Source organism: Antedon bifida, chromosome 6 (assembly GCF_963402885.1).
Source record: "Antedon bifida chromosome 6, ecAntBifi1.1, whole genome shotgun sequence".
Lineage (NCBI taxonomy): Eukaryota > Metazoa > Echinodermata > Crinoidea > Comatulida > Antedonidae > Antedon > Antedon bifida.
The window spans coordinates 18358682-18375583 of NC_136231.1; the positions used below are offsets into that span (position 1 = coordinate 18358682).

The 16902-nt window shown below is 32.6% G+C and overlaps 1 protein-coding gene across 1 annotated transcript in view; it reads right to left on the reverse strand.

Annotated features, from left to right (window-relative positions):
• Positions 1-6413: 6413 nt before the first annotated feature.
• The window catches only part of LOC144844472 (extracellular matrix organizing protein FRAS1-like), an 81496-nt gene continuing 71007 nt past the window's right edge, over positions 6414-16902 (reverse strand). Inside the window, exons 49-63 of the mRNA XM_078701409.1 lie at positions 16642-16765; positions 16286-16497; positions 15799-15946; positions 14968-15330; positions 14325-14525; positions 13809-13996; positions 13599-13682; positions 12057-12973; positions 11704-11831; positions 11178-11338; positions 10739-10851; positions 10326-10492; positions 9835-10040; positions 9093-9239; positions 6414-8931 (exon numbers count right to left, since the gene is read on the reverse strand). Coding sequence (XP_078557535.1) covers positions 8395-8931; positions 9093-9239; positions 9835-10040; positions 10326-10492; positions 10739-10851; positions 11178-11338; positions 11704-11831; positions 12057-12973; positions 13599-13682; positions 13809-13996; positions 14325-14525; positions 14968-15330; positions 15799-15946; positions 16286-16497; positions 16642-16765 — 3696 coding nt within the window. The 3' untranslated portion in view covers positions 6414-8394. The remainder of the gene's footprint in view (positions 8932-9092; positions 9240-9834; positions 10041-10325; positions 10493-10738; positions 10852-11177; positions 11339-11703; positions 11832-12056; positions 12974-13598; positions 13683-13808; positions 13997-14324; positions 14526-14967; positions 15331-15798; positions 15947-16285; positions 16498-16641; positions 16766-16902) is intronic.

The following is a 16902-nucleotide window of genomic DNA, read 5'->3' on the forward strand; positions in this document are numbered from 1 at the left end:
ATACATGCACATATAGCACTATTAGTGCATACTGATTGAATTTAAAAATGGTCATATTTTGGGTGATTTTGTGAAAAATCCCTGTACTAATAGTACAGGAATTTTCCCGGAAAATGACCGAATTTCAGAATTTTTATTTTTTGATACAAAGTGGTTCTATGGCACCATATGATACTTCTATGGAAATATACATGCACATATAGCACTATTAGTGCATACTTATTGAATTTAAAAAAGGTCATATTTTGGGTGAATTTGTGAAAAATCCCTGTACTATTGTACAGGGATTTTACCGGAAAATGACCGAATTTCGACATTTTAATTTTTTGATACAAAGTGGTTCTATGGCACCATATGATGATTCTATGGCAATATACATGCACATATAGAACTATTAGTGCATACTGATTGAATTTTAAAATGGTCATATTTTGGGTGATTTTCCAGTAAAATCCCTGTACTATAGTACAGGCATTTTACCGGAAAATGACCGAGTTTCGACATTTTAATTTTTTGATACAAAGTGGTTCTATGGCACCATATGATAATTCTATGGCAATATACATGCACATATAGCACTATTAGTGCATACTGATTGAATTTAAAAATGGTCATATTTTGGGTGATTTTCCAGTAAAGTCCCTGTACGATAGTACAGGGAATTTCCCGGAAAATTGCCGAATTTTGACTTTTTTATTTTTTGATACAAGGTGGTTCTATGCAACCATATGATGATTCTATGGAAATATACATGCACATATAGCACTATTAGTGCATACTTATTGAATTTAAAAATGGTCATATTTTGGATGATTTTGTGAAAAATCCCTGTACTAATAGTACAGGAATTTTCCCGGAAAATGACCGAATTTCGGAATTTTTATTTTTTGATACAAAGTGGTTCTATGGCACCATATGATGATTCTATGACAATATACATGAATTTTGTAGCACTATTAGTGCATATTAATTGAATTTAAAACAGGTCATATTTTGGGTGAATTTGTGAAAAATCCCTGTACTATAGTACAGGGATTTACCCGGAAAATTGCCGAATTTCGACTTATTTATTTTTTGATACAAAGTGGTTCTATGGCACCATATGATGATTCTATGGCAATATACATGCACATATAGCACTATTAGTGCATACTTATTGAATTTAAAAAAGGTCATATTTTGGGTGATTTTCCAGTAAAATCCATGTACTATAGTACAGGGATTTTCCCGGAAAATTGCCGAATTTCGACTTATTTATTTTTTGATACAAAGTGGTTCTATGGCACCATATGATACTTCTATGGCAATATACATGCACATATAGCACTATTAGTGCATACTTATTGAATTTAAAAAAGGTCATATTTTGGGTGAATTTGTGAAAAATCCCTGTACTATAGTACAGGGATTTACCCGGAAAATGACCGAATTTGGACATTTTAATTTTTTGATACAAAGTGGTTCTATGGCACCATATGATTATTCTATGGCAATATACATGCACATATAGCACTATTAGTGCATACTGATTGAATTTAAAAATGGTCATATTTTGGGTGATTTTCCAGTAAAATTCCTGTACTATATTGCAGGGCTTTTCCCGGAAAATTGCCGAATTTCGACTTTTTTATTTTTTGATACAAAGTGGTTCTATGGCACCATATGATGATTCTATGGCAATATACATGCACATATAGCACTATTAGTGCATACTTATTGAATTTAAAAAAGGTCATATTTTGGGTGATTTTCCAGTAAAATCCCAGTACTATAGTACAGGGATTTTCCCGGAAAATTGCCGAATTTCGACTTATTTATTTTTTGATACAAAGTGGTTCTATGGCACCATATGATACGGTACTTCTATGGCAATATACATGCACATATAGCACTATTAGTGCATACTTATTGAATTTAAAACAGGTCATATTTTGGGTGAATTTGTGAAAAATCCCTGTACTATAGTACAGGGATTTTACCGGAAAATGACCGAATTTCGACATTTTAATTTTTTTGATACAAAGTGGTTCTATGGCACCATATGATGATTCTATGGCAATATACATGCACATATAGCACTATAAGTGCATGCTGATTGAATTTAAAAATGGTCATATTTTGGGTGATTTTCCAGTAAAATCCCTGTACTATAGTACAGGGATTTTACCGGAAAATGACCGAGTTTCGACATTTTAATTTTTTGATACAAAGTGGTTCTATGGCACCATATGATAATTCTATGGCAATATACATGCACATATAGCACTATTAATGCATACTGATTGAATTTAAAAATGGTCATATTTTGGGTGATTTTCCAGTAAAGTCCCTGTACGATAGTACAGGGAATTTCCCGGAAAATTGCCGAATTTTGACTCTTTTATTTTTTGATACAAGGTGGTTCTATGCAACCATATGATGATTCTATGGCAATATACATGCACATATAGCACTATTAGTGCATACTGGATGAATTTAAAAATGGTCATATTTTGGGTGATTTTGTGAAAAATCCCTGTACTAATAGTACAGGAATTTTCCCGGAAAATGACCGAATTTCGGAATTTTTATTTTTTGATACAAAGTGGTTCTATGGCACCATATGATGATTCTATGACAATATACATGAATTTTATAGCACTATTAGTGCATATTAATTGAATTTAAAACAGGTCATATTTTGGGTGAATTTGTGAAAAATCCCTGTACTATAGTACAGGGATTTACCCGGAAAATTGCCGAATTTCGACTTATTTATTTTTTGATACAAAGTGGTTCTATGGCCCCATATGATGATTCTATGGCAATATACATGCACATATAGCACTATTAGTGCATACTTATTGAATTTAAAAAAGGTCATATTTTGGGTGATTTTCCAGTAAAATCCCTATACTATAGTACAGGGATTTACCCGGAAAATGACCGAATTTGGACATTTTAATTTTTTGATACAAAGTGGTTCTATGGCACCATATGATGATTCTATGGCAATATACATGCACATATAGCACTATTAGTGCATACTTATTGAATTTAAAAAAGGTCATATTTTGGGTGATTTTCCAGTAAAATCCCTGTACTATAGTACAGGGATTTTACCGGAAAATGACCGAATTTCGACATTTTAATTTGTTGATACAAAGTGGTTCTATGGCACCATATGATAATTCTATGGCAATATACATGCACATATAGCACTATTAGTGCATACTTATTGAATTTAAAAAAGGTCATATTTTGGGTGAATTTGTGAAAAATCCCTGTACTATAGTACAGGGATTTTACCGAAAAATGACCGAATTTCGACCTTTTAATTTTTTGATACAAAGTGGTTCTATGGCACCATATGATGATTCTATGGCAATATACATGCACATATAGCACTATTAGTGCATGCTGATTGAATTTAAAAATGGTCATATTTTGGGTGATTTTCCAGTAAAGTCCATGTACGATAATACAGGGAATTTCCCGGAAAATTGCCGAATTTCGACTTTTTTATTTTTTTGATACAAGGTGGTTCTATGGCACCATATGATGATTCTATGGCAATATACATGCACATATAGTACTATTAGTGCATACTGATTGAATTTAAAAATGGTCATATTTTGGGTGATTTTGTGAAAAATCCCTGTACTAATAGTACAGGGATTTTCCCGGAAAATGACCGAATTTCGGAATTTTTATTTTTTGATACAAAGTGGTTCTATGGCACCATATGATGATTCTATGACAATATACATGAATTTTATAGCACTATTAGTGCATATTAATTGAATTTAAAATTGTCATATTTTGGGTGACTTTGTGAAAAATCCCTGTACTATAGTACAGGGATTTTCCTGGAAAATGACCGAATTTCGGAATTTTTTTTTGATGCAAAATGGTTCTATGGCACCATATGATGATTCTATGGCAATATACATGTACATATAGCACTATTAGTGCATACTGATTGAATTTAAAAATGGTCATATTTTAGGTGATTTTCCAGTAAAATTCCTGTACTATAGTACAGGCATTTCCCCGGAAAATTGCCGAATTTCGACTTTTTTATTTTTTGATACAAAGTGGTTCTATGGCACCATATGATGATTCTATGGCAATATACATGTACATATAGCACTATTAGTGCATACTGATTGAATTTAAAAATGGTCATATTTTAGGTGATTTTCCAGTAAAATTCCTGTACTATAGTACAGGCATTTTCCCGGAAAATTGCCGAATTTCGACTTTTTTATTTTTTGATACAAAGTGGTTCTATGGCACCATATGATAATTCTATGGCAATATACATGCATATTATAGCACTATTAGTGCATACTTATTGAATTTAAAAAAGGTCATATTTTGAGTGAATTTGTGAAAAATCCCTGTACTATAGCACTATTAGTGCATACTGATTGAATTTTAAAATGGTCATATTTTGGGTGATTTTCCAGTAAAATCCCTGTACTATAGTACAGGGATTTTCCCGGAAAATTTCCGAATTTCGACTTTTTTATTTTTTGATACAAAGTGGTTCTACGGCACCATATGATGATTCTATGGCAATATACATGCACATATAGCACTATTAGTGCATACTGATTGAATTTTAAAATGGTCATATTTTGGGTGATTTTCCAGTAAAATCCCTATACTATAGTACAGGGATTTTACCAGAAAATGACCGAATTTCGACATTTTTAATTTTTTTATACTAAGTGGTTCTATGGCACCATATGATGATTCTATGGCAATATACATGCACATATAGCACTATTAGTGCATACTGATTGAATTTAAAAATGGTCATATTTTGGGTGATTTTCCAGTAAAATCCCTGTACGATAGTACAGGTAATTTCCCGGAAAATTGCCGAATTTCGACTTTTTTATTTTTTGATACAAAGTGGTTCTATGGCACCATATGATAATTCTATGGCAATATACATGCACATATAGCACTATTAGTGCACACTGATTGAATTTAAAAAAGGTCATATTTTGGGTGAATTTGTGAAAAATCCCTGTACTATAGTACAGGGATTTTACAGGAAAATGACCGAATTTCGACATTATAATTTTTTGATACAAAGTGGTTCTATGGCACCATATGATGATTCTATGGCAATATACATGCACATATAGCACTATTAGTGCATACTGATTGAATTTAAAAAAAAGTCATATTTTGGGTGGTTTTGTGTAAAATCCCTGTACTATAGTACAGGGATTTTGTCGGAAAATAACCGAATTTCGGCATTTTTATTTTTTGATACAAAGTGGTTCTATGGCACCATATGATGATTCTATGGCAATATACCTGCACATATAGCACTATTAGTGCATACTGATTGAATTTAAAAAAGGTCATATTTTGGGTTAATTTGTAAAAATCCCTGTACTAATAGTACAGGGATTTACCGGAAAATGACCGAATTTCGACATTTTAATTTTTTGATACAAAGTCGTTCTTTGGCACCATATGATGATTCTATGGCAATATATATGCACATATAGCACTATTAGTGCATACTGATTGAATTTGAAAATGGTCATATTTTCGGTGGTTTTGTGTAAAATCCCTGTACTATAGTATATATATGCACATATAGCACTATTAGTGCATACTGATTGATTGAATTTAAAAATGGTCATATTTTGGGTGATTTTGTGAAAAAACCCTGTACTAATAGTACAGGGATTTTACCGGAAAATGGCCGAATTTCGACATTTTTATTTTTTGATACAAAGTGGTTCTATGACACAATATGATGATTCTATGGCAATATACATGCATATTATAGCACTATTAGTGCATACTTATTGAATTTAAAAAAGGTCATATTTTGGGTGATTTTCCAGTAAAATCCCTGTACTATAGTACAGGGATTTTCCCGGAGAATTGCCGAATTTCGACTTTTTTATTTTTTGATACAAAGTGGTTCTATGGCACCATATGATAATTCTATGGCAATATACATGCACATAATAGCACTATTAGTGCATACTGATTGAATTTAAAAATGGTCATATTTTGGGTGGTTTTGTGTAAAATCCCTGTACTATAGTACAGGGATTTTGTCGGAAAATGACCGAATTTCAGCATTTTTCTTTTTTTGATACAAAGTGGTTCTATGGCACCATATGATGATTCTATGGCAACATACATGCACATATAGCACTATTAGTGCATACTTAGTGAATTTAAAAATGGTCATATTTTGGGTGATTTTGTGAAAAAATCCCTGTACTATAATACAGGGATTTTCTCGGAAATTTTTTATTTTTTACGCAAAGTCGTCATATGGCACCATATGTTGATTTTATGGCAATAATAATCATTTTAATAATGATTTTACAAAAGATCTTAGTTTGGATGATTTTGTAAAAAATTCCTTTACTTTCTAGAGAGAAAAATGACCAAATGTTGACATTTTTATTTTTACCAATGACCAGGCAAATACTTCAATAACAGTAATCTGCTGTTCAGTGGCAACCAAACATATAAATATAAAAGAAATAATTGTGTTCTTTATACCAAAATCACTCAACTGGCAAATAAAAAACAATGTATAAATAATAAAAAGTAATATATAAAAAGTAGTACATTGAGATTTAGATTATGTTGATTGACTACCGGAAACCACAATGTACCACATAACAGTAAATATAAATGATATTCTGGTCCCATTTTAAATTGAACAAAATAATAGTAACTAGTTAAATATACAATGTATAAACACAATCACAATTCAACCTTTAAAAGAATTCAATTTTTTAATCTTTTATGTATTCAATTTTGAAAACAAGATAGATTTGAACATAATAAACATTTTACAATAAAAATCAAATATAAAAACAATATTATGTTTGTAAATAATTAACTTTGCCATGTGAAATTACTAATTTGTTTTGAGATTTCTTGTTTCCTAGATTTCAAACCTTATTTTGAAAGAAAAATGTTTTATTATTTATTATTTTTCATTGTGTCAAAAGAACTGTATGCAGTGCTACATCTTTTATATATGTGGTGTAAATAATAGTTCATTCTTATAGCGCATATAAGCAGGATCTCAATGACAATTTTTGATCAGACACGTATGACATAATCAGTGCAGATGTGTTTTGACCTAACCAGAGCTAGAAAGAGAAAAACGCAAGTAAAGTGTCTTGCCTAAGGATACGTGCAATGTGACGAGCGCTGGACTCCTGGTCTTGTGATCCAACATCCAACACAAAATTGATAATTATTTTAAATCTGTTCACTTACCATTTAATCTATTCAATATCATTAACCTATTAACAGTATATTAACAGTATAATAAATAACTTTGCTAAAATTACAGGAGCTGTAATTGTAATAATTGACTAAAATATAAAAGCTATATTTACAGAAACTATCTACAAAGGTCTACCTTTACCTGCCTATATTCCCAACACTAGCATTGTTTTTATCAACTATGATATAACAATTCACACAAACTATATTTATATTTTTTTTAAACACTTTTTTATATAAAAAAACTATATCTATAGGCATAAATTAAAATTCAGTTAAAGCTGAATTGCATAGTATTAAGATTTAAAACCTGGCTTATAAAATAATTGTTTTTCAGAATAAACATAATACATTTAAACACAACTACTGGTGGTAATTCAATGTAAAGTGTGATATACTTTTGAAACAAAATCTTTTACACTATCTATTTAAGTTCATATCATATTTAAATTACTTTTTTTTATAGTTTTTTTAAAAATAGAAATATATTGTCCGTAAAAGACAATGTGCTATTATCGTAAGCCATTTCATTTACATAATTAAAACCTATACATTTTAAAATGTTAAAAAAGTAGATTTTAAAATGCTTTACAATCAATAAAAACTACTAAAAATCAAACTGGATTGAAGAGAAAAACCTCTTTTGTTCCATTCTGAAAACTGTTTAAGCACCAGACATTTGTATGGGAGTCATTAGAACTTTAGTCATTATGTTATGATACTTATTTTGTAATGACAAATGTTAACTAACAAGCGAGGTAGAATTGGCATTCTTGAACCACCATGTTATTATTGTTAATGTGTGTATTTATAAAGCTCTGTCTACACTATCAAACTAGTTTGACAAAAAAAGTGTGCCCAAACATGGTAATGATATGATGTCATCATGTCCATATATGGGCAAACCACATTTTTTGTCACATAAAATTATATATAAAATAATGTAGACAGAGCTTTATGTATATTTTGCTTGTACATTACCAGGTTATACCAACATTAAATAATTGATTTTATTCACATTATCACATATTCACATTATTTCCTGAAATTTTTATTACATTAAGTTAAAATTGGATAAATTAAAAAAAATATTCTGGCAATGACATTGTGTCAGTAGAATTAAACCTCTGTACCGCCCTCGTCTGATGCTTGTGATATTCTATCTAGATGTGCTTCTAAGTTCACTTTTTTAATTCTTGTTGCAGCTGTCGCTCTGTTGTCTGGCTTATCTAAGTTCAAACTACTAACTCTAACATTTTTACTGATGTTCATTTCAAATTCAATATTATTATCTGATTTATCAGTTCCTGCAATATCTCTATTTGTTACTTTTGTTTCTACTTTCTGGTCTAGCAACTGGCGGCGACGCTTCCTGCGAATTATAAAACCGACAATGACCATAGAGATGATGAACAACACAGCTATCGCTATACAGATGGCTGCGATTATATTAGTACTATGATACGGTGTTTCTAATTGGTCAATATTGAGTGAAAATCCTCGCATGTTGGTTCCATCTTGTGATGTGGTTCCGGCAACACCATTCGTGTCTCGTTTGTTGATTGATGACATGACAGAACGACGGAAACGTGGCGCATCATCTGAGGGACCTATTGTGTAAATAACTTGCATGTACCACTGATGGCCAGACATTACCTACGAAAACACAATAATATCAGAAATCACATTAATTTACAACCAGTGTTTAGAGACAATTTGGTAGAAAGCATTGTATAGATCTAATTACATTAGACCAGGAGAAATACCTTATATGGTTCTACGATTTTCCAACCAATGTTGTGTGAACTGAAACTTACCCTATAGAGAGGATCAACAACCATTGTGAATCCATCCACTCCTGGCATTTGATTCACAAGGGTGTACTCTTTGTTATATTCAGCAAATTCAGCTAAAAATGGTATATCTTGGAAATTCGATACTGTAGCATCAGGATCACCACGGTCCTATAAAATAAAAAATAAATTTATAAGAATGAAAAATGATACCATTTACCATGTGAGGCTAGATAATGTGCATCCATCATGATTTATTTGTTTTGTATGTCTGTTGTCTCCATGGAAACTTGTGTTGTGTATTTATCAAATACTGCTACAGTTTATTATTCTAGGTTCAGTTCTGATAATGTTATCAAGCGGCGTAACTCTCACTTCAGAACTCTTCTGCACCATTTAGCTTGGTTCCCACAAGCGACGCAACGTAACCGAGCAACGCAAGCAAATGCCCTTCCAATAATTGTGTTTGCCTCCGCCTGTGTGAAATCAAATATGCTTGTTGCGCGTCAGTGTTAGCATGCCATAGACTTTGACCTGGTTCACCCAGCGTACAGTACGCGCTGTACTATGTTTTCCAGTGTTCTTTTGCCTTGTATTGTTGCGTGAAATCAAACTGATTTCGTGATGATGTTTGCAGCACTGTTGCGTCTTCGGTTCCCATTTGTGATTATGCAATACGACACTTTGCGTTGATACGTCGCTGCATTGCGTGGGGAACCACGCTTTGGCTGAAAATATTTTAGCGTTTTTGACTATTAAAACTTACCAGTACTAAGAAGCGATTCATAAGGTTTGGAGATTCTTGCATACAACCAAATTGTGGTCCATTGTGATATACCTCGCCTGTAGGATCATAGTTGGGTACATATCCATCTTTACCAGTGCATAAGAATAGCTTCTCAATCTGTAATCTATATGCAGTGTCAAGATTTTGATCTGGGTTCCATAAAACACGTCCAAATATTGTTTGACCTGAAAAACATTGATAAATTAAAAACATTTGCTGTTATTAATGTCTGTTTAATATCTCATAGGCAGATCCATTTGGCAGCGGGGTAGAGCAGCTACAGACAGGGCACACTACAGGTTGGTTTTCCATTATTCATCATTCCTGAGCCTAGTGTGTTGCACAACATTTGGTATGTTTACAAAAAGCTGAGCGTGCAATAGTACTCCCATCGTGAAAATAGGAGGCAATAATGCACTGAAATCTGTGAAAAGTCAAGGATACACTTTTAACACTAAATCTGATTGTACCTTTAGAAAATGATCCTTGGTAGTCCATCTCCTGTAGTGACATCAAATTCTGGTTAGGATCCATCAGGAATACCTTTTCATTATTCATCAAATGGAATTCAGTATTGAGGGAATATACAACTGGAACTGGTCTATTTGTCTGCTGGAATGCTATGGGTACTACAAATCTGGTACAAAAAATAAATAAAGGTATGAATGAATACAAGGAGTGCTTTGGTAAGTACAGTATGATTATTTTCTTTATTGCCAACATACAGAGATAAAACTTGTACAACATCAATTACATAACAATATTAATGTAAACTTATGGTATGCATCAGAAAGATGATCATCTTATATGAAAGAAAGAAAAACAAATAATAATAATATAAATAAAAATTGTTTTCCTTATAATGCTTTAAAAAATTACTTACTTTTCTGGTTGATGGGCTGTACAAATTAAAGGAGAATTGTCTTCAGATTTATAAGATTGTGTTGGTGTCACAGTACATGGCATCAGCTCAATGATATAATCACCAGAGAAATCCTAATAACAAAACAGAGTCCTTAAGTTACTTAATTTTGCATTACATTGTCTATTTCATGAGATTCCTACCTCGAGTCTATACTGGTAGAGAGTTCACTCATTGACTACCAGCACCAGTGTTCATAGACTACCAACACCATTGTTGGTTTAGGTAATGTTCATCAAACTTATCTATACACTAGAAACCGTTCAAAAAATCCCAAATACAATTGTGTGTACTATTGCAGGAATGGCTGTTAAAACATACATTTCCCTTTCATCAGTTTTTTTAAACCAAAATATATGTAATACTGTATAGTATGGATATAAAATTACAATTATTTTACCTTGAGATTAAAAGAACTAGTGGCACTCCAAAGTTGTTCAGGTGCATCAAACGTGTTCTCACTCCAAAGCAATTCAAGCTCAAACTTCATACCAACAGCTAGTGGTGACAGAACGCGTGACTTGTACTCTGGCAACGTGTGGTGGTTCATTACAAACTGACCTGAAATAAAATAAATAATAACTTAATTCCAAATGAAAAAATTAAATACATGGAATTGCTAGGATTTAAATGTTTGTAACGCGATTAATTTTAAGAGACACTTTTAGACAGCTTACTCATTTATACCCTCTCATGGGACAACTAGTCTTTAAAGGCCTTGCCAGGCTTTGCTATTTACCCTGGTTAAGTTGGTTTCATGGGACAATTATCGCTATCTTTGGCAGGTAGATCTCTAACTTACTTGGGTAAATAACTAAGGGTGAACAGACACTAAAGCTATATGGTACTGATTGGTTAAAACACTTAAACCAATCAGCTCAATTATAATTGATTTTTTAGATATGCTATTTACTACACAATATTACCTCTAAATTTTGGTGTTGTTTTAAAATCTATTACTAAGTTTCCTTTGTCTCCAATTCGAATTCTGATAATTTGTAATCTTCCTGTTATAACACTATCAGTTTCCAGACCAGTGCGCCACAGAATTGAACTACAAAAGATAAAAAAAGATAACAAATTATTTCAAGAAGTCTGGTTGTAGTTTTCCTGTATTGGGAGAGCCAATTATACTCTTTAGTTTCTCCTTTTGAAAGGTGAACAAAAGGGGCTTTTTAAGAAATGTTTATGAAGAACTCTATACTCTCATTCACCACCCAATTTCTCAATATCTTGATCCACCTCTGGTAATTGTGAAAAATATTAAAACCAAAATTACCTGTAAAAGAAGGAGAACTCCATTTCTGTTTTATGGTCAAGAGAGGCCCAGCCAGTTGGTGCCATGACATATATGTAAGACACATACATTGGTACGGTTACAGTCAAATAACTTTTATCCATATCCCGCACTTGGAAATCGGTTGTAACAGCACCTCCACATAAATCTACAAGTTCTGTCATGTGATAATATGCATCAAAACTCCATGTGCAACTTTTCAAGTTCAGATGCCGGTATAGGTTTATTGTCTTCTCCTCTCGAATGTTGGGATCAAATTGGTAAGGGAAGTCGTAGCCTGGTCCGTATTTTAACATTTTGTAATCGAGCGGTCCAAGGAAGCTATAGTCTTGTAGTCCAGCTGCCATGCTATTTAACATGTTGGAGCAGATGTGCTGACTGCGGTACACTGGTTCTGTTAGAAGCAGTCGGATGTTATGAATTGGAATCGTTGAGAGTAGCGGAAGCATTCCATCCTCATGCGGAATATCAATGTGGATGTGTATCGAGTTGGGGTGATCCACGTCTTCAGGTTCAACATATTTCAAATCAGCTATAAACGACTGCGCTTTAAATCCACGTACATCACCAGATGTCACTGGTGTATGGCACACGCTATTCTCTCCACTTATTTCTACAATACCACTGCGAAGAGGAACTCCCGCCCTACCATTTTTATCGTAGGGTTGAGCTACACACCGGACGTGGAACCTTCGGCTGAAGTATACACTATCCAATACCTTTGTATTTGGGCTGGTGAATGGTGTATGATCTACGATACGCTCAAAAGGTGGTCTGGAACCGTCCACGTCTGTCGGCATTGCAACCTCCCAATGGTATGCGATGTTGGAAATGTTGATGTTTGAATTCTTGCACATGCTTTGAGTCAGAGTGTATTCTGGGTAATGAGGATCGCAAGACTGTACACAAAACAAAGTAAATATAAATTGTAATTACAATTTAAATATAAACAAAATGTTTCCAAAACATTCAGATTTCTATACTCATCTATCTATATTCATTATATATTCATTATATATTAAAAAAAATGTTTAATTATTATATATTAAACAAAATGCGTGTAAAAATACATATAGATAAAAATTTAAAAATATGAAACTTTGAGATTTCATGTTTTCCCAACAGAAAACTTATACTACTTTTATAGCAATAAAACTGGTACATGCTAGAATTTAAAAGAAAATTTGGTTTGAAATGAAAAACTATGTAAGTTATTATTATAGAATTTCTATAGAGATCATTATATGTAAGCAACCAACACCTATTTTATCATGCTTGAAAAAAAACGCAACCAAGTACATTTACAATAAAAGCAATGTGAACAATCACAATAAATATGTAAACATAATAATTATTAATCCGCAAGAAACAGTACTTACTTTGCATTCAAGTTATTGTAAAGCCATAAAGACAAAAGTGCAACAAATTTATGTACTGAATGCATATTAAATTGCATACGGTAATAGGCCTAAATACAATAAATAAAGAGATTTCATCAAGTTTAACATAATTAATGTTACCTACCGTAACACATATTATGGGATATCCTGCAGATGGATTCTTTTCAATGCCTTCTGCAACATTACCATAGTCCATTAAAGACACAACCTATGGTAAAATAATAATGATTTATTAGTACACTCCTATGGAAAACAGAGAAACACCTTTTCGTAGAGGAGGTTCGACCACATAATACTTTTTCCCGATGTTTTTAAACATGGTCAGGTTACTTACAACAGGTGCAGCAGGAAGTATGGTACTCCCAGCAGCCTCATCATCTATGATGGTCACAGTAGCAGTGGTGACAACTCCTAGGAGTGCATTCACTGGGTCCTCTGGGCCTAGGATGATGCTGAACGTTTCATGCCATTCAATGTCTTCATTGTGTAAAACTTCTACTTGGAGATCAATTGAACTAACACCTACAAAAGAAAAATATAACCGTTTGTATTAAGAGTGGTTTAGAGGTATAATTCACATAAACGAAGTCTTTGGGAGTGGAATTGTTTTTGTCACAAGAACAAATACAGGATTTTATTTAAATACAGAACCCTGGGATAGGGTAGCCCAGCATTTACCCTCAAACCATAACTGCACATGTCAGATTATGCAAAAGGTAGACAAAAAATATTGTACTGCATATCTAAAACAGAGGATCTAAACCAGAATACCTTAGACTTTTAATATGAACAATGATTATGCTGGGTGAGGTTCCCATTTTATTTTCCTATCCATTAATACTATACATACCTGGTTTAAAATGAAGGAGTTTAGAGTAAGCATTGTAGTCTAGCCCTGACTGAGCCGAACCATCCCGAGTGCTACACCGTACACGTGATGAGCCAGTTTGATCTCCTGTACGAACAACTGTTATAGTCACGAATGAAACCTCATCGTTGTTTATAGGCTCACGTACGCTGTATGCCATTCTTTTGAATTGGACAGTTGGAGCTATAATACGAAATTTAAAAAACAAAATGCAACATATATTAATATGTTTTTAAACCTAAGTGAGACAATTCAACATTAAAATTAATTTAAATTTTAAATGTAAAAGTTTAACTAGGTTTAATGTATTGAATTTACATTTTTCCTGCATTGCACAATTTTTATATTTTCAACTTCAATATTTAAAACTGTATACATTAAATTATTGAAAGAATCTCATCAAGAAAGTCTAGTTAACAAAAAAGAAATAGTTAACCTGCCAATGGCAGATTTTTAAATAAGGGTGGGCCATGGCATTGAAGATTGTAAAAACGATCAGCTCAGGTGCCTCAAACCACAACCAACCTGGAATCCACCTATCACCTGTGTGTATTAATGGGTGTATTATGTCACCAGCATTTGTATGTCAATTGTCAATACACAACAGTAGTATATTAGTACATACCATCTTCTTTATCACTGATAGTAATCGTAGAAACTTTTGTTTTGCCAATTTTTGCATTACAAAACTCATTGCCTAACGCTGCTGTCAACTTCACTTGAAACACCTCATCTGCCTCGTAAGTTCCATCCTCGACGATGTCAATGCTACAGTTTTTAACTTTCTCTCCCGGCATAAACACAATTCTTGAATCATCTATGTTACGCCTTTCCTCAAAATCCATCATGACCTGGGCTGAACGCTGACGTGTGAAGCAGATTACAGATGACTCGTATGATAGGTCACCTGATCGAATGATTGGCACATGAGCAATTCCAGATTTTTCCTCAACAGTAACCTTTGACATCATGAACTGCATTGTTGGAACTAAGAGTAAAATAATACAAAAATATTTAAAATGAAAAACCACTTTAATTTAGTTATAGGCTACAGTTGAAAATTAAAAAAAAAAGCCATTGTTCTAGCTGAATATATGATTTGGATTTACATAAATTATATATATTGTAGACAGTTTGACGTCTTAGCATTGCTGTAGATGACAAATTGCCTGATTTACATTCTATTTATGCAAATTACTATATTACTAAATTTATTAGATCCTGTGGCTTATGTAAATTACTGCATAATTGGCAAAAATCATAAGATTTATGCAAATTATTTACTACCTAATCTACATAAAGTTTTTAAATAGATCATGTGACCTTATGCAAATTTGTTATCAAATGTACTTGAGAACTAAATCCTATATGTAAATTACCTACTGCATAAACTATAAATAAAAGTAACATAATGTATAATTTTTGTAACAGTACATCAGTATTTATAGCTACTTACTGTCATTTTCCGTGTCAGTAATGACAACAGTTGTCTCTGATGGCACTGATATGATAGATCCTGAGGCTGATGCCAGGTGGACAATGAATGTTTCATTGCCTTCAACTTGAGGACTGGCTGAATCATCCATCAAAGTTATCAAACAAGTCTAAAGTTAAAAATAAAATAAATTCATGTAGTGTGTTTACTATTTTTATTTATTTTGTTTAAACATAACATTTTCAAAATAATTTGGGATATTAGTTAATTAGATTAATATTAGTTCTCATTTCATTTCATAGTTGGGAAATGTTTATATCATTGAGACATTTTCTCCATGCTTATTTTTGTGTTCTTGGGCTGCTCGATTTTTGGTAGGGGTGTTTATTTTAGAATAAAATAATCTGCAGATAATGTTTTACAAAACAGATGCCATTAAAATTTTGTGAACGTATGCTGTTGTTAGCAACAATAAATTAAAAAAGAATTAAATTGATCACCTCCTTACCTCAACAGTTTGTTGTGGCTGAAAGGTAATCTGACTTGAGCTTGGAACATAATCTTCACCAGGCCTAGCTGAAGGTGGGTTAGACATCCTAGTAGCACACCACACAATAGATATGTGGGACAGGTCTGATCCGTGTCGTACAACTTCTAATTGTACTGTACCGGAATTCTCATTGAATACATATTTATTGGAACTAAATGTAATCGTGGATACTGAAATAAAAAACAGTAAATATTAATATAGAAAAAATAATATATCTGTTGAGAGTGCCCACAAGTCGTGGACAAATGAGGCGAGATTGAATAAATATGTTTGATATTATACAAAACTACTTTTAAGTAAAATATGATAATTACCATCATTTGGTCCTTGTATGACAATTGTTGTTTTAGCTTGCTGTCCAATTTGTGTCATCAGAGATGGTTCAGTAAGAACAAGCTCAAATTCCTCCTCTTCCTCATAAACAGAATCATCAACAATCTATACAATTAACATTTATTGTTAAGTTGTGTTCAATAAACAAATGTACAGTATGTTATAATAATATGATTGTCTTGCAATAGACTAATCTAATAGTAATCAATTCACACACAAAATTAACATATAAGTGAAAAGCA